Here is a 19724-nt window from a genome sequence, read left to right on the forward strand (position 1 = left end):
CAATATAATTGTTAAAAAATATTTACTCAAATATTGGTCAAACAAAACAGTTAATCAGGCAAGTTTTCTATTCCTCAAGCCAGCTTTTAAGAATAGTTTCTTCTAACAAAAATTCTTTATAGGTACCTAGAGTTGGACTCACGTATTTATTTCTATAAGATTTTATCAGGAGGGTCAGGTAAGTGGCCACCCACTTATGCGTATAGCTTATTAATGTAGGTTTGGAAATAGAATTCACCCTACATTCCACAGTAATTTTGGAGTTAAATTCGTTCAGATTCTAATCCTGCCTTTGATGTGCCCGTCAGTGTGTATCTTGAATAAACCGTTTGAGCCTCATTTTTAATCTAGAAAATGATGAGGAATAAAGGATGTAAAATGGTTCATTTTATTATAGCTCCCTAGTCATTTTATTGATCATCATTTTTTCTTTTATTTAACAGCTGGAACCATTTTCTTACTTTTTAATGAAAGATGGCTCTAAGACATTGAAATTTTTGTACCAGGAAGGAGATGCACCTGGCATTGGTAAGGATGTTTTACCAGAGTAATGTGCCACCTGTTAGTTAATAAATGTTAAAGAGTATGTCTGTTCTCTTATACAGGGACAATCTTATAAAGAAAATTTACTAGAAGCTTACATCTTCAAAACAATGCATTTTCAATCCAAATATATATATTTCAGGTGCTACCTTAATGATTTAAGGAGAAAACATCCTTACAGAAATCATTGACCTCTCTTGGGGAATATAAATTTTTACTAGAATTTAATTGGATTTTCCCTGAAATAGGTAGAGTCATTTTGCGCACATGTTTTCAGATGACTGGAAGTAGTCACAGAATTATCCTGGAGCTCAGCAGCTGCTCCCGTGGTCCCTGGTCACACCTGTGTCTGCTACAACTGCGTGGTGGACTATCTGGCTCCCCCTACTGTTCACATTATTCCTAAAAAAGTTAACACTTTACCAAGTTGTTAAACATTTGCCTTAGTAACTGGTGCACAGCCATCATTTTGGTTTCAGACTTACCTTCTTGTGGATTTTATGTTCAGTGTCTCCTTCCTGTTGGTTCTTTCTCACTTTCCTCCTCTGCTGCCTTGAGGCTGGGCCCGTATTTCGTGCCTGCCCTAGTATTCCAGACTGAAAACAGTACCAGATTTCCCTTCTGAAATTCATACTCCTTATTCCTGCCAAGCAGATCTTTTCTTGTGCTGCTAGTTAGGGGATTGGGTCCAACCCTTCATTTATCCACTAAGGCCCAGAGTAACCTGGACACACAGTATCTGTGTAGTTTGATTTCTTGTTCTTCCAAAAATGAGCCTTCTGCTCCCTGTGAGCCGATCCCTTCATTGCTTTCTGTTCATACCAGAGTCATTTCTGTGCACTTTCCTCTGCCCCCTGACCCTCTCAGAATGCCTTCCTTCTCTCCAGCCACCCAAATCCTGCGCCTCCTCCAGATGACCTGATGCACCTCTTCTCCAGAACCCTCCCAGAATGTTCCAAACCACACCCATCCCTATTCTCTAGACTTCTGTCATTTAAAGTCTGCATTGTGAGATACAGCATCTGATTATGTTCTTCTATTTTCATTTAATTGTTAACTATATGTGTCTTTCTTCCCCAACAAAATATATAGACTCATACATAGTGACTAGGTCTGCTCTGTTGATTTTCTCTCTCCCAGTTCTTATGCTGGGGTATTATTGTATGGTCCATGTCTTCATAACTTATTAAAAATTAAAACAATAGCTGAAAAGTATTTAAAAGAAAATATCTACCATTAGAAGAAAAATAAAAATCACCCACCTTCCCACTGACTTGAAACTCCTTGATGGACACCCTCTATAAACAAATAAATAAGGAAGAAAGGAAGGAGACACACAGAGAGATGTATTTGTAGAGAGAGTATATATGTGTATATATACATACATATATAGCTTTATATATGTAGCTATGTAGACTTGGATATATAACATGTAGAGTTGGGTAGCATTTTGTAATATGTAGCTATTATATATGTAAAAATATATAAAAATATATATAACAAAATAGGATCCAACTATATATATTACTTAATAGTGGCTTTTAACATTTGATAATATTCTCTTCTCCATGCCCTTAGATACATTTTTACAATTACATTTTAAACACGTGCATTTAATTTCTTTGGCTAAGGTAATTATTATTTTCAAAACTTATCTCCTATCATTAGAATTTAGGTTGTTTATAACTTTTTGCTTCAATACACAATGCCTCACTGAAAATCACTGAAGCTAATTCTGTGTTAGCTTAAGGATTAGGAAGACTTTTTTTAGGAAGAATTCTCAGGAGAATTGTCAGAAGAAGGATGGACTTATGTTAATCATTATTCCTGTTATCTACAAAGTAATAAATTTATTGACTACATGTAAATATATATCTTCCTCTATATATCTTTCTTATATGCATGTTTTAACATATAAATGCTAATTAATCACTTAAAAACTTAATATATCTTATTCTTTTTTTAAAAAAGATTTTATTTATTTTGAGAGAGGGGAAGGGAGGGAGAAAGAGAGGAAGCGAAACATCCATGTGTGGTTGCCTCTTGAGTGCCTCCTACCAGGTAGTTGGCCCACAACTCAGGCACGTCCCCTACCTGGGAGTCAAACTGGCAACCCTTTGGTCGGCAGGCCGGCGCTCAATCCACTGAGCCACACCATCCAGGGCAATATATCTTATTTTTGACTTGCTTTTTGCAGTTGACATTTTCTGTGTTTAAAACATATTGTACAGTATTCCATAGTATAGTTGCATTGTGATTTTTATGAAGCATTCCCCTATTGATAGATCTGTCAGCCAGGAATATGTTCAGCTGTAAGTCAGAGAAATCCTAATAGTGTCTTAAACAAATAGGGGGTCTGTTTTTCTCTTGTAACAAGATAGACAGTGGCTAGCAGTGGTTCAAATGCTTAGCAGTGCCATTAGAAAACAGATTCCCTTTATCCTGCCATTTTTAATGTGTTGACTCTATGTTCACGTTTGCCCCATGAAACTCTAGGCATCACATCCAGGTTCAAGGCACTTGTGTGAATGGGCTTCACTAGTCACACCTTTTCTCTTTTATCAGGAAAGCCGAAGTTGTCTGTGTCTTATTGACCAGAACTGTGTCACATGGTTCCTTAGGGGCTAGGAAGGCTGAGAAAGCATTCTTCCAGGGAATGTACACATTGCTTAATGGGACAAAATCAGGTTCTCTTGTCAAGGAAAAGGGGAAGGGAGAGAGTATTTAGGTTATAGGTAGCTCTTGTGCCAGCCTCCATGAATGAGCATTTAAGTTCTTACATTGTATCAGTGCTGCAAGCAACAAAAATAGACTGTGGTTTAGGTAAGAAAAAAATGTTTGGGTAGTCCACAAATTTTAGAATTAGTTGAACCATCAGGCCTTGGAAAGGGCAGAAATAGAGTGTTTCCATGGATTTCAGGGCAGGGTGGTTTTTTTGTTTGTTTTTGTTTGTTTTTTTTTTTTGCTGGGGCAGGGGAGAGGGTCATCCCCAGATTGACATCTCTTAAATCCTCTTTTATCTCTGTGTGTCTCTCTTCAAGATTTACATTCTTTCTTATTTGTTTATTTATTTTATTGATGAGAGACAGAGAGAGGGAAATTGACTTGTTGTTCTGTTTATGCACGCATTGGTTGCTTCTTATATATGCCCTGACCGAGGATTGAACCTGTAACCTTGGCATATTGGGGTAGTGCTTTAACCAACTGAGGTACCTGGCCAGGGCTTCAAGCTTTATATTCTTTTAGATAGTCTAGTCTGATTTTTAGGTACCCACCACTGCAGGGCTCTGAGACTGGTGTCCTTTAGAATCACAGGGTGGGAGGAATCCCCCAAACCCAAAGGAAAAGATAAGGCATATAAAACATTTTTGTGGTTTTGTGATGAGGAAGTAAAAATTTTATATGTCATATTTTAAATTGGCTGTTGTAAATAGGAAAGCTTTGATTTTGCATGCTAATATTACAACCAACCATCTAACAGAATTATATTAATAGTTTTTTAAGTTAACGAAAGATTTATAATTAAATTACTAGTTTTCATTGAAATTAGTTCAAGGAAAGAATTGATATAAATGTAAGAAATTTGGTGCTATGCATATATTTAATAAATAGCTGAATTGTCTCAGGAGAGTCACTGAGGCTTCCCAGAGACATGGCATTTCAGTTAAGATCTGAATGATAAGTTGGAATTCGGTAGGCAAAATATCGGGGTTGGGTAGAAGGGCAGTTTGTGTGAAGGCCCTGTCTGAGGCCTGGCTCAAAGGAACAGATGTTCAGAGCTCAGGGAAAGGAACTATAGGAGGCTCCAGTTAAAGAATTCCAATATTGACATCTTTTTGTAGAGAAAACATTTATTCCACAATCATATCAAAACTTTTTAGAGTAAAGTGAAGCAAGTAGCGACACTGTAAGATGAAGGGAAATTTATCACAATTGATCGATTCTGTGATCATGTGCTAAGTTCTTGACTTTTTTTTTCAGAATGTGGTCGGACTATTGCTGGAGTGACCAAAGGGGCAAAAATGATGAGACTGTATATAGACAATGCAGCCCCGGAGAAACTAAAAGGACTGTGTATATTTTTTGTTCGCTGTCAAAATGATACTGCTATAAATATTAAAAATATTCATGAGGTATGTTTACCTTTTTAAAAAGAGATATTTTTCTAGCTTTATTGAGATATAGTAGATTATATATAAGATGGTGTAACTTTAAGATGTATGAGTTGATTTAATGCACTTACATATTGAGTAATGATTACCACTATAACATTACCAGTACCTGTTTACTATTTCTTTTCTGTGTGTGTGATGATATTTAAGATCTATTCTCTTAGCAGCTTTCAAGTATATAATATGGACTTCTTAACTATAATCACCATGCTGTACAGTAGATTCTCAAAACTTGCTCATCTTAACAAAGTTTGTGCCCCTTGGCCAGTGTTCTTTTTTTTGCAAAATTCCCGGCAGAGGGCTAGTTTCATTGCTCCTTTCCTGGACTGACACAGTTAATCTGATTTCCTTTGTGGAGAGTGGGCAACTTTCAACTGAGAATTTTATGCTGGAGGCTCAGTTTCATTTCACTCACATACTCTAGGCTCCAGGACACACCTCCTTCCCTCTGCAGAAATGAAAGCACCAAGCATGTGAATGGTTAAAATGGGGGCAGAATATGTCTGTTGATTTTAGAACTCTAATATTCACAAGCACTTAAGTTTTTCTAATAGTTTATAAAATGCATTGTCTTTGGTTATTGTAATATAAAATAGGTAATGATTCTCAGTTCTTCAGTGGGATCAGCCTCTAAAGTAACATTTGAATGCTGTTCTTTCAGGAAGTGCTGTTTACTGTTCTGGATGCCTCGAAAGGCCTCCTAATTGGGATTAGGAATATGCTGGCAAAGATATTTCTACCAGCTATTCTTGCAACAAATAATTGGGGTGCTTTAAACCAGTCTAAACAAGGAGAATCTGAAAAACATATTTTTACTGAAACCATCAACAGATACCTTTCATTTTTAGATGGTAAGTATAAAATTTATGTTTACTAAGAATGAGAAAATTAACTATGTGTTATTAAAAATAAACATTAGAGAAAAAATTTCCATTTTAAAAGAAGATATTAAAGTAATTATAGACCTAGAGATAAGATATCAGATCATAAGCACCTCTCTTTCTGGGGATCTTTTCGGGAGTAAATAAGTTCTCATTTTTGTTTTCCATTGTAGCAGCAGGATTCTCTTCCTACATTATTTGTGAAAATTTTCACCATATTTAAACATATATACATTATTATCAACTCTTCCCTTCATCTAAACATATATACATTATTATCAACTCTTCCCTTCATCCCTTCTCTTCCCTTCAACTCTTCCCTTCAACTCTTCCCTTCCCTTCTAAATTTCCCTTCATCTTACAGTGTCGCTACTGTATATAATTCTATTATTTCATATTATTAAAGCACAATCCTATTAACAAACCATCAATTCACAGAATTATATAATATTTCTATAAAGTATTAGGTCTCTTACATTTTAGTAATTACAGTTTGAAACCACACAGTGACATTTATACATTGACATTAAATACCTCTTCTCAATATTTTTTCTCCTTTTAGGTGCTAGAATAAGTATTGAGGGAACAGTGAAGTTAAAGAAGATAGACAACATTGATTTTTCTAAACTGCATGCCTTTGAAGACGTGACAGTTGCAGCTAGCAATTCAGAAACAGTTCGTCAGCTGGAGGACGTGCTGATGATATGGTACAAACAGATTGAACAGGTGAGCTGATTCAAGTAATTTCATCTGGTGTGAGTCGCAGTCACATCTGTGGTATAGTCACTGCAGTTTATCCCTAAAAGTTAAGGGAAGGGGAGTCTTCCAGATTCTGTTGTGAAACCCAGCCTATTCTCGGCTCCAGTGCAAAATTCATTGTTCTCTGTGGACCACTCAATATCAATGGTAATATATTTTTCACATTAAGGAGGAAACTATAACAACATATGTTAAGAATGAAATAATGAAGAATTAGGAGTGTATTGTTTATACTCTTCAGAAGGGAGAGAGGAGAGGAATACAATGAAGAGACTGGAGCTACCAGTCTCTAAATAAGCTTAAGTACTACTCTGGCCACATACATTCTCTGGTAGTAAGCAATGTTATGAATGGGATATATGTCAACATTCTGAGAGATGCCAACTTATATCAATATTATAAACACTATTAAAAATTGTAATTGCTCTAAAAAATCATGTAATTGCCCTGAAAGGACTCTAGGAGCCAGCTTGCAGATCTCTGATTCATGAGCACGGGACAGTGGACCTAGAAAAGAAAGTGTTCAGTTAAGTGAGGATGGGGGAGAAAAATCTTGACCAAGCAAGCATTAGAGAAAAGCATTTCCAGTATTACTTCTCAAAGAACTATGCTGGAAGGAGGGGAGGTGTGGTTGGAGTAGAAAAATTGGAGGGCTTTGGAAATTCCACCAAGGCCTGGAGTGCTGGCCACAGAATTTGCTGCTGGGTGTCGCTAGGTAATTGGTGTGCATAACTGTGCACCAGAGAGCTCCTGAAGCCGCCACTCTGCTGCAGGGGGAAGGGAGAGCTGTACACCACTGTGAGAGCAAGCCCGCTCCTACACAATGGCCAAGGAGACCCTCTCCAATTAGTATGATCAATCAATATAGATTTTCATTCACAAAAATGAGCAAGGAAAAGAAAATGTTTGATATAAGAGATTTAACAACTTGAAACAAGCTAATCAACTTGGGTGATAGCAGTAAGTGATACCCATTTAAGCAGAATCAATGTAGAAAATGGGAGAGATCTTTAAAAAATATTACATGAAAAATAATCCTTGACCTCTTGTTATACACAAAACTAATTCAAGATGCATCATAGACATCAGTCTGAAAGCTAAAACTAAAAAAAAAAAAAGAGAACATAAAACAACATGAGTCTCAGAAACATGTTGTGTGAGAGAAGCTAGTCCTAAAGAAAAGTAGTGTGGAAGCCCTGGCCAGGTTGCTCGGCCGGTTGGAGTGCTGTCCTGTACACCAAAAGGGTGGGGGTTCAGTTCCTGGTTGGGCATGTACAGGAGGCAACCAGTTGATGTTTCTCTTGCATTGATATTTCTCTCCCTCTCTCTCTAAAATCAATGAAAAAATCCTCAGTAAGGATTTAAAAAAAATTAAAAATATAGTAATGTGGAAAACCAAACAAAAACCAACAAAATAACCAAATTCAATTATATCATTGAACAGAGTAAAGGGTCGAGTTGTAAGGCTGTCATAAATGTACTTAATGTCACGCATTCCAAACTGTTAAAGGTAAAGGCCTTGTATTTTAAAGTTTGGTATACTTCAGAACAACCAACTGGAAAATTACCCTTCTTGAACTGCTTCTGTGCATCATGTATGGAAATCGTGTGTTCAGAAGTATTAAACTTTGAGTAAGGCTTTCGCATATACTACAGTTACTTTCAGAAGAAGAAAAGGAAGTATAGAAATGAAGATTTAGTAAGTAAAGGAAGTAAAACATAATGTAAAACGACAGTAATATCTTAAGCAAGATATAAAACCCAGAAGGCATGAAAGAAAAAAAAAAGATTGATTTGGCTACATAAAAAAGAAAAATCAGTAACTTCCACATGACAAAAACTACCATAAACAAGGTTAAAAGATAAGTGACCTTCTGAGAACATATTATCAGAATGTATAATGAAGAGTTCGTATACATAATATATACAGAACTTCTGTAAGACGTTAAGAAATGATCAATTCAGAGAAGTATAGACCAAGGATATGAACAGTGTCATTTAAGGAACGTACATGGAGAAGTTTGATCTGGGGGAAAAAAAAGGGGCATAGGGATGACATGGGGTTTTCACCTATTTGATGGGATTTAATGTGAAATGAAACTTGTACTGTATGGTCTTAGAAGGAAGAAGTAAGACCAGAGAGAGTGATGGTTATAAGGAGAGAGAAGGAAATGGAATGTGCTGAATCCTTGGGAGTATTCAATTTGAGGCTGGATTACCATCTATGAATAATGTAACAGGAATTAAACATCAAAAGGGTTGTTTGATTTAAAATTTAAAGTTAATTTCAAGGTCCATTTCCATTTTTAAATTCAGTTATTCAAATTATATAGACTTTCAACTATTTAAAAAGTTTAAATTATGTCTAGTATCCTCTATTTAGGGAGGTGGAGAAGCTTGTAATAAGGTTAGGAAAGAGTTCCATAAACCATGTTTAAAATTAAAAGCTTTTTATGGATTAAAAATAGAACCTTCTTAGGTTTGAAAAATTAACAGTGTATTTTTACCTCATTTGTATTCTTAAAAATACAATGACAATATAAGTTATGAAAAGTTATAAACAATGAAAAGTACAGAAAATGGTGTTACACTGCTGTAACTGAGATTAAACAGGTACCTTTTGCTTCTGATCTTCTCGTCTAATGCCCCCTTCTCCCTTCTCCCTCCCTCTGTATCACTGCCTTTCTCCGTGATTGACTCCTCCTGTTCGCCTGAAAGTTTTACACTTTAACTGCATTTAAAAATTTGTAAGCTTTATATTACAGATATAAGTAAATTATGTATGTACGTATACTATGTGTTTGTGTTTAATATCTGTATTTTTAATAAAAGGTACACTACAATTAAGGATCATTTTACAGGTTTATTGTTCATTTAACATTCTCTTTCATATTAGCATACGTAAATTTAATTAATTGATATTTCTCTGTGAAGAAATCAGTTTATTATGTAGATGTTCAAACATCTAGGAGACATTTAAATTATGTCTAGTGTTGTCTGTTTAAGGAGGTAGAGAGGGGACTTCCGCCAAGATGGAGGCATAGGTGGAAACACTGTGCCTTCTCCCACAGCCAAGTTTGAATACAACAAAGGTTTGGAGAAACAAAGACACAACCAAAGGACAGAAAGTTGAATTATATGGAAGTCCGACTACATCTAACCGTTCAATGGGACAGTAAGAGGGGCGGAGCCAGCAGTGAGCAGGGTTGGGCAGGACAGGTCCCCTGACCCAGGCGCGCAGGGAGCCCGGAACCAGTTGGGGTGTGGGGCAGACTGACCGCGGGCGCACATTCACGCACAGTGAGACAGACCACGCAGGCCTCAGGGGGCGAGGGCTGACGGCGGTGGCACACTCACGTGCAGTGGGACGAAACGCATGGGCCCGGTGATGGCAGCAACTGCGGCACTGGTGAGGGCCGAGGCGGCAGGCGGCAGACGGAACACCATAGTCCCTCTTTGACCCCGCTCCTACATACAGCGTCACAACCCAGCGACTTAGTTGCCCTGTTCTAGTGAACACTTTAGGGCTCTGATCCTGCTATGGAACAGGCACGAACAGCCCAAAAGATGGTGCAAGAAGAACTCAAAGTCCCAGAGCCAATAACTCTAAGCGACCAACAGATTGCCAGCCTCTCAGAAGCCCAATTTGACACTATTTATCAGGATGCTCACAGAATTGATAGATTACAGTCACAAATTAGAGGAACATAGTCACAAATTAGAGGAACATATGAAGGCTAAACTAATTGAAATGAAGGGAGAGGCACAGGAAACCAATAGTGATGGAAAGGAAACTGGGACTCAAATCAATGGAATGGACTAGAAGGAAGAACAAAACATCCAACCAGAAAGGAATGAAGAAATGAGAATTCAAAAAAATGAGGAGAGGCTTAGGAACCTCCAGGACATCTTTAAATATTCCAACATCCAAATTATAGGGGTACCAGAAGGGGGAAAGAAACAGCCACAAGTGGAAAACGTATTTGAACAAATAATAAAGGAGAACTTCCCCAGTCTGGCAAAGGAAATAGACTTCCAGGAAATCCAGGAAGCTCAGAGAGTGCCAAAGAAGTTGGACCCAAGAAGGAACACACCAAGGCACATCATAATTACATTAGCCAAGACCAAAATGAAGGAGAGAATCCTAGAAGCAGCAAGGGATAAGGGGACAGTCACCTACAAAGGAGTACCCATCAGACTGTCAGCGGATTTCTCAAAAGAGACCTTACAGGCAAGAAGGGGCTGGAAAGAAGTATTCCAAGTCATGAAATCCAAAGACCTACAGCCAAGATTGCTTTATCCAGCAAAACTTTCATTTAGAATGGAAGGACAGATAAAGTGCTTCTCAGATAAGGTCAAGTTCAAGGAGTTCATCATCACCAAGCCCTTATTATATGAAATGCTAAAGGGACTTATATAAGAAAAAGAAGATGAAAAATATGAACAGTGAAAGGACAGCAAACACACAGTTATTAACAACCACACCTAAAACAAAAGCAAACCAAGAGGACAGCTAGATCAGGAGTGGAACCATAGAAATGAAGAACACATGGAGGGTTAGCAACAGGGGGGTGGGAGGGGGAGAAGGGGGTAGAACGCACAGAAAATAGCATAGAGGGTAGGTAGAAAATAGGGGGAGAGCAAGAATAGTGGGGGAAATATAGAATCTAAGGAACTTGAGACACGTGGTTATAAACTAAGGGGGGGAGAATGGTGGGGGAGGGAGGGTGTGGGTGGAGGGGAATGAAGGGGGGAATGAGCAACTGTAATGGTATAATCAATAAAATATATTTTAAAAAAGGAGGTAGAGAAGTTGAATCATCTATTCTTCAGAAAGATAGTTGTTTCTACTTTTTTTTCTATTGCAAACAATAAAAATATGTATTTAATGAATGTCTTTGTTTGGGTCTCCTTTGTACATGTTCAAGAGTTTCCCAGGGGAACTGCTGAAAGCAGTAGAGAATGGATATTTTGTGGGGTTAGCAAAGCCCTCCAAATACTGGTTATATTAACTATAAAATATAACATACTAACCATAATTCTTTTTACACAAGCATCTGGGAGTTCCCATTTCTTCAGATCTTTCATTACATTTGGGACTGTCAGATTTTTATACATAGCCAGTATATTGGATGTGCAGTGGTACCTTGATTTACTTTGCATCACCTTGAATGCATTTGAGGTTGAGCAGGTTTAATGGCTATTTATGTTCCTCTTTGTCGAATTGCCTCTTCATATTGTTTACCTAGTTATACTTCAGTTTGCTTCGTGATATCTTGCTGAATTAAATAACATTTTCTGGATATTAATCTTTTCTTGGTCCTCCTCGTATTCTTCGTTTTCATTTGGTATCATAAACCCATTTCTGTTCAAGTGTTATAAAGATATTCTCCTACATTATTTATGTTAAATGGTGAAATAGACAAGAATAAATACCATGAAATAAACAAATTATTGAAAAATTGCACCTGTATAACCTTTGTACAAGTTAAGACATAGAAGATTGTCAGCACCAACAGTCCCCCTGCATTCCTCTTCCCGGTTTCAGTTCCCTTTTCTTCCCCAGCAGTAACTACTTTCTTAGTGATTATGATATTAGTTTCATGGTTTTCTTTATAGTTTTACCCCATCTTCAATATTTTTAAAAAATTAATTTTATTTTGATGAAGTCCCATTTGTTGATTTCTTCCTTTATGTCCCTTGAAATTTCCTCAAAAAACTAAAAATGGAACTTCCTTTTGACTCAGCAATTCCACTGCTGGGATTATACCCAATGGATCCTGAAACACCAATTTAAAAGAACCTATGCACCCCAATGTTCATAGCAGCACAATTTACAATAACCAAATGTTGGAAGCAACCTAAATGCCCTCAGTAAATGAGTGTATAAAAAAATGGTACATTTACATGATGGAATACTATGTAGCAGAAAGAAAGAAGGATTTCCCACTCTTCCAGACAGCATGAGTGGATTTGGAGAGTATTAGGCTGAGTGAAATGATCCAGGCTGTGAAAGACAAACACCATATGATATCACCTATAAGTGGAACCTAATCAGAACAAACAAGCAAGCAAAATGTAGCCAGAGACATTAAAATAAAGAACAAAGTGCCAGAAACCAGAGGGGAGGAGGGTTATGGGGGAAAGAAGGGGAAGGGTCATCAAGGAACATGTATAAAGAAGGACCCATGGACAAAGCCAAAGGGGGATAGGCTTGAGGGTGGGAGGGGCAGGGGAGAGAGGTTGGGGGAGGGGATGGAGATGGCTATTGAACAACAAAAAATTATTTTTAGGAAAAGGGGAAGAGGGAGAAAGTGAGGGAGGGAAACATCAGTGGGGGAGAGACATTTATAATATTGATTGGTTGTTTTGTGCTGCCTCTCACATGCCTTTCGCATGCCTCTTGCATTGCTTCCAACTGGGGACCTGGCCAGTACTGTGGGGATGTTCCCTGACAAGGAATTGAACCGGCCACATTTCTGATTGAAGATCATGCCCAACTCACAGCTACTTCAGTCAGGGCATCTTTGATATATTTTTTAAAAGTTTTACCATTTTGTTTTTAACATTTAGGTATTTAAACCACCTGGAATTATTTTTATGTGCAGGCAAATATGAGGTGGCAATCTAATTTTGTCTTTTTTCATATAGTCAGTAATTTTCCCCCAGAACTGTTTATTTAATAATCCATTCTTTCATAACAAATTTGTAATAGTACCTCTGTAACATACTACGTTTTGGAAGCCAGAACTTTTCTATCCCACTGGTGTACTTCATTGTTTTTTGTACTTATTCTATGCTGCTTTTGTAAGTCACCATTTGGTATCAAAAGTCCCTTTCTGTATTTTTTCTTCAAAATTGCATTATTATTTCTGTGTAATTGTTCTTTCAAATTAATTTTAAGACTAGTTTGTCAAGTATCATCAAAGCCCCTTTTGAGATTTTGATTGAAAATTCATTGAATGTTTGAGGTCTATCTGGAAAAAGTCCAGCCATTGTTAGTATAACAAGAATGGCTTGTGCAACATTGATTTAACCTGGAAGCCAAGGAAAGTGGACTGGAATGTGCATGTAAAAACAGTGACAATTCCACTGTACTAGTCAGTGGGGTTGGTAGATGCTGTTGAGTGAGCATGTGTACTGTGCAGCCATCACATTCAAAATGACTGAGTGAGTAGAGCAATGAATCTACCAAATATTGCATTAAGCTTGAACATTTCTCTGTGGAAACTATTTGAATAATTCAAAAGGCTTTTGGGGATGATGCAATGAGTGCAACATAAATAAAAGTGTGGCACAAATGCTTCAAAGATGGTCAAGAGTCTGGTGAAAGAGATTCACATTCTGAAAAGCCTGCAACAAACATAAAACCTGAGAATGTTGAGTGGGTATGGGCTGCAAGCAACAAAGATTGGCAACCGAGGTGACTCAGCGCCCCCTACAGCCCAGATCTGGGACCCTGTAACTTCTGGCTTTTCCCCAAACTAAAATCACCTTTGAAAGGGATGAGATTTCAGACCATTGATGAGATTCAAAAAAATAAAATGAGGCAGCTGATGATGATTCCAACAAAAGATTTTGCAGTGTTTTGAACAGTGAGAGAGATGCTGGAAGAACTGTGTGAGGTCCCAAGCTGCCTACTTTGAAGGGGACTGAAGTGTCATTGTCCTATGTACAATGTTTCTTGTGTCTTGTATCTTCTTCAATAAATGCCTCTTTTTCATATTACATGGGGGTGTATACTTTCTGGACAGGCCTCAATACATTAACGTAGAGAACAGTGCCATCTTTTTATTGAATTTTTCTATCCATGAACATGGTATATCTCTCCATTTATTTAGGTCTTTTTTGTGTGTGTTGGAAGTAAGTTTTCTAATTTCCTCCAAAAAGATCTTGCATATCTTTTGTTAATCTCTCAATATCTTATCATTGTTATTATTTGTTATAGCAAATGCTATAGATTTGTATTTTTAGTTACATGGTAAAAAATGTAACTAAAAATGCTACTGAAATTTATATATATATCCAGCAACCTCACTTTTATTAATTGCAAAAGTTTGTCTTTAGATATTCTTGAATGTTTAGAATGTGGTCAACTACGTCAACTCTGATTATTCCGTCTTTGTTTTTTTTCATTTCCAATTTTTATCAGGATTCTTTTGTTTACTTATCTTGTTTTGGGAAGATAAGGTTGAATGGAAGTGGGTGGTAGTAGTGTCAAAGTTGTCTTGTTCTTGGTTTTAAAGTGATATTTTCTAAAATTTCACCTTTAAGTATGTTTGCTATAGATTTTTGGTAGCTAGGTACTACTGGGTTGGCCAAAAAGGACATTTAGTTTATTTCTGTAAAATAAAAGACGCATTTTTCATTTTCACCAATAACTTTGTTGATATGGATATTTTGAGTATGTTGGCTCTCTCCTGCATCTTATAATGTTGATTATTCTCAATTAATGTGTCAGTTTGATGATCCATATCAACTTCAAGTGGTCTATCTGACCAGGGAGCATCGTCCGGTGAGGAATCTCCGGAAGGGAACTTTGCAAGCCACTTTTGACATGTTTGCTTAGTCATAGCATCTTCTCCGTACACTGCACAAACCTTTTTTGTGTTTCATGTGTTTTTAACTTTCTTGAAATAATGAAGCATAATATGCCAAAAATGTTATGTATTTTCTTCCATCTTCAATATTACAAATTCTACACAAAAATTACTAATTTTGATGCTGATATGACAGCTGTCACAATACAGTCTAACAAAATTGTTTCGAATGAAGTTAAAAACAACTAAGTACTATTAGCGCCATTGTACAGAAAAGTCTAAAAGAATTTTTTTGCCAACCCAGTATTTATCGTGTTAAAGAAGTTCTGATCCAATCTTAGCTTGCTAACAATTTTTAAGATTATTAGGGTTGAATATCATTTAAACTTTTAGCTTCCTTAGAAAAAGATGAAAATGATTAGTTTTTACAAAATAACAGCGTTTCTATATTCTGTGAACTTTTTTATTGTAGGTACTCATAGAGAGTGAGCAGATGAGAAAAGAAGCTGATGACTCAGGTCCACTCACTGAATTGGAGCACTGGAAACGCATGTCAGCCAAATTCAATTATATCATTGAACAGATTAAAGGGTCGAGTTGTAAGGCTGTCATAAATGTGCTTAATGTTGCGCATTCCAAACTGTTAAAGGTAAAGGCCTTGTATTTTAAAGTTTGGTATACTTCAGAATAACCAACTGGAAAATTACCCTTCTTGAACTGCTTCTGTGCATCATGTATGGAAATCACATGTTCAGAAGTATTAAACTTTGAGTAAGGCTTTCGCATATACTACAATTACTTTCAGAAGAAGAAAAGGAAGTATAGAAATGAAGATTTAGTCTTCAATATTTTGCACACTAGTTTTGACAGTACTACTGTGGGGTGATTGCAATTCATTTTTAAATTGTTTTTGAAATTGTAACTCAACAGAGGCTCTTTGAGGAAAGAACTACTTAGAAAGTCAAAAGCAAAAATGCCCTCTCATCATATATCTCATTTCCAGTACTTTACCTTTTTTTTCTAGAGGCCATCTTTATTAATAGTTTTGTTTGATTCTTTGTAGGTCCTTTCCTTTTTTTTAACTCTTCCTTTAAAAGTATATATTTATAATAAAATATAAAAAATTATCTTTATAACAAATAATAATTTTTGGCAAAAAATTTAAACAGTATGAATGAAAGAAATGTCTCTTTTAAAATTAAATTTATCAGGGTAACATTACATAAGTTTCAAGTATTTAATTCTATAGTACATCATCTGTATATTGCATTGTGTACTCACCACCCAAAGTCTAGTCTCCTTCTGTACCCATATGTTTGACCCCTTTATCTACTTCATCCTCCCGCCTCCTTGCCTTCTGATAACCACCATACGGTTGTGTATGTCTGAGTTAAAACATACTTCTCTTAATCAAACATCCTCCCAAACCGTAACTCCTGTTCCTGAATGGTAAGCATATAGAGATAATCAGTTTTCTCTTTGTTGGTTTTATTAATACATCTTCTGTGATATTTTTATATGACTATACTACATACATATGAAATTATATAGTTTTGTAATTTGTAATAGTTTCTAATACATAGTTTCTATTTCTATTTTTTATAACATAGTGTCATATTGGACTATTCTTCAGTGCCCTTTTCTCCCAATAGCTGTGGGTAGAGAGTTAAGCCTGTCATCAAGCTATGTAGTTTTCCAGAATGTTAATGTACCTCGTTTTTATCTAGTCACTTTCCTGTTTAAAGACAAACAGGAAAAACAGTTTTCTTTCTTTTTTCCCTCCAACAGTCTTGGAAAATAACTTACATACTATTTATTTATCCAATTTAAAGTGTACAGTTTAGTGGTTTTTTATAAGTGGAATCGTTTTACTGGCTTCTTTCACTTAGCGTGCTCCCAGGATTTACCCACGTTGTAGTATGCATCAGCACACCTTTCCTTTTCACAGCTGAATAATGTTCTGTTGCAGATGATAACCATATTTTGTTTATCAGTTTATGGACATTTGGATTATTTCCACTTTTTGACTATTGTGAAGAATGCTGCTATGAACATTGTTGCACAAATTTTTGCATGGAGATAAGGTGTAGAGGCAGAATTTGTGGGTCAGATGCTAACTCTGTTTAATTTTTTGAGGAAAATTGTTTCTTTTCTATGTGTTCACAAACATTGCTGCAGTTAAAGCTTCTATATGCATATGTGAGAGTATTCCCTGAGGGTGTATACTCCACAACTTTTTAAATACTATGAGTTGAAATTCCTTCCAATCTGACATGTGAAAAATGGCCTGTTGTATTTGCCTTTTCTTTATTAATAATGAAGTTGGTCATTTTTTAGAGTTTGTTGGCTATTTGCATTTCTTCTCTTGTGAATAGGTTGTTTATACCTTCCCCCTATTAAAACATTTCAGAAATTATTTGGTATTGATTACAGGAGTTCTTTATTACTATTGCTATTAATCAGTTGTTATGTGTGTTGAATGAGGCAATACACTGTAATCCCTTAGCGTCTCTCCACATTCTTGTCGAATATGAAAAGTTCACTGTGCTGATAAGGAATATTTTCCTGAAATGATGTTCTGTTTCATAACTTGACCCGTACTTGAATTCCCAGAACAGTATAAATAGCTAACCTAGAAAATTCACTCCAAGTAGAAGCAGATCCATGGACAGGATGTTAAGTACAAATGGAATGGATCTTCAGTTTTAGTACATCATTGAAGGTGTTTATAACTTTAATCTTAAACAATATACTAAAAACATATATCAATCACCTATAAGTAGCTACTATTTTAGTATATATCAGTATATATGATTAGGGAAGACAGCTTGAATTTCTTGACTAAACTTTAGCACACTCATATATTTGGATGTGTTATAGAATTCTTATATTTTTTTTCTTAGAATTGGCGTGATTTGGATGCAAGAATCACAGATACAGCAAATGAATCAAAAGATAATGTCCGATATTTGTACACTCTAGAAAAAGTATGTCAACCTCTCTATAACTATGATCTAGTAAGTACACTTTCAAGAGTATAGTTTAAAAATTACTGCATTTAAAAATAACTTACTATGTTTGTGTGGGGAAAACTTACACTGCATAAAAGTTACTTAAAAGCTGTATCTTCCTATTATATATCTATAATGAAGTAAAACTATATTTATTATTTTAACCCACATTTAAATATATATTATTATCATAAGTATGGCCTTCTTTGAGAATTAAGTAAGATAAATATATTCATTTTTCATAATTTCTGTTCTTTAGAAGCAAGTCAGGAAGGCCAGTGCCCATTCAGGAGAAGGGGATTATAGGAGAATGTGAATACCATGAGGATGGACTTTATTGAGGCCATTTTAGAGGCTACCTACCAGAGGTAGGCCAGATTAGAGATTAGGAAATCAAAACTCATGATATCACAATGACTTTACCAGCATCTCTCAGCGAATCAGTGATGCAGGACAGGACCCCTCTGCTAGTTACCAACCTACTATAATATTTCCTTTATAGGAGAGTTCTTTTGAAGGATGTATTAACACTACCATTTGCTTTTATTTTTCCGGAGTTTATATTAGTTTTTGATTCTAAAACTATCTGGTATTTTGTAATGTTTTATGTGAAATACAAAAAGTAAAAAAAGTCTTGCTATATTTTTAAATAGAGGGGGGGAAATCAAGAAAACTAGTATTTGTTGAGAACTTAGGGCACTTGTAGTTTTAAAGATGTCCACAGTCTCGAGAACCCTGGCCCTTTGTTTTGGCATTGTAGCCATTTCCATGTATTTTCATTCTATATTCACAACAATCCTCATTTTAAAGATCAGAAAAATGAACTTGTGCTTCTCTACAAGTATAAGTGATGGGACTGAATTTGAATCCAGCACTCTTTGGCATTATAGGTTGTATTTTCTCCCACTTCACTATGCTGCCTCTGCAAGGTATTCTCCAAATTTAAATGCTCTCAAAATAATAGTGTTTATATTAGTGTCTAATACACATGTTCAGCATTCTCCATTCTAATTTTTGAAGAGCTAGTCAAATCCTCCACATACATGGCACCATTGGCCATATGGCATGGTTGACCTGCCATTTTGGAGGTAGGTTAAGTGCTAGTTTTATACTCGAAGCAGGGAAAGGAGAAGAGTCTATGTTCCACATCACTTAGATTTGGAGAAGAGGGATGTGTAAGGGCATTCATACCCACCCCTAGAGGGTATTTGTAGCCAATAAATGTAATGTGGGTGGGGAGGGAAAGGTGGGTTGAGAGTCCTGGGCAGGTGCAATTCTTACTGCTGTATGGGAATCATCATCCATCAGGAAGCCCCATGAAAGGAAAGGAAGGCTTCTCAGAAGCAGTTTTCTAGTGGATTCTGTAAAGAGATGATGGATTTTAATTTATTTATAATTTGTTGTTTACAAAAAAGAGTTATGACTTCCTCAAACTTCACTCTCTATTCACTTCTCCCTCTAGTACCAGCAACTGGACTGCTGTTGGGAACTTCTTGAAAGCCTGTTTTAGATAAGAACATCTTAGGTGCTTTTGTGTATGCAACCATGAGTACAAAAACCCAGGTTATGTGGTGATAGAGAAATATGGCTGTTGCTTGGCTCGCTATAGCTCAAGGACTCAATTCCTACCTTTGTAACATGTGCAATTAAAATTTGTCTAAGAGAATTAGAATTATCACATCACAAGCATTTTGGGTTACTCACAAGAGTTGAAGAAGCAAATATTAAATTCACATATGTAACACCAACTGTAGGAGGACTACTTACAAGTGGCTCTTGATGTAAAAAATAATGGTAATATTTGTCAAATCTGCTGAT

At 36.2% G+C, this 19724-nt stretch overlaps 1 protein-coding gene across 1 annotated transcript in view; it reads left to right on the forward strand.

Moving 5' to 3' along the window:
• The first annotated feature begins 443 nt into the window (after window positions 1-443).
• DNAH8 (dynein axonemal heavy chain 8) overlaps window positions 444-19724 on the forward strand; it is a 303075-nt gene continuing 283794 nt past the window's right edge. The window contains exons 1-6 of the mRNA XM_037051914.1: window positions 444-528; window positions 4525-4676; window positions 5377-5566; window positions 6159-6322; window positions 15368-15544; window positions 17799-17912. Coding sequence (XP_036907809.1) covers window positions 468-528; window positions 4525-4676; window positions 5377-5566; window positions 6159-6322; window positions 15368-15544; window positions 17799-17912 — 858 coding nt within the window. The 5' untranslated portion in view covers window positions 444-467. The remainder of the gene's footprint in view (window positions 529-4524; window positions 4677-5376; window positions 5567-6158; window positions 6323-15367; window positions 15545-17798; window positions 17913-19724) is intronic.

The sequence above is a fragment of the Sturnira hondurensis genome, unplaced genomic scaffold, assembly GCF_014824575.4.
Source record: "Sturnira hondurensis isolate 20B ecotype Veracruz unplaced genomic scaffold, ASM1482457v3 Scaffold0000880, whole genome shotgun sequence".
Classification (NCBI taxonomy): Eukaryota; Metazoa; Chordata; class Mammalia; order Chiroptera; family Phyllostomidae; genus Sturnira; species Sturnira hondurensis.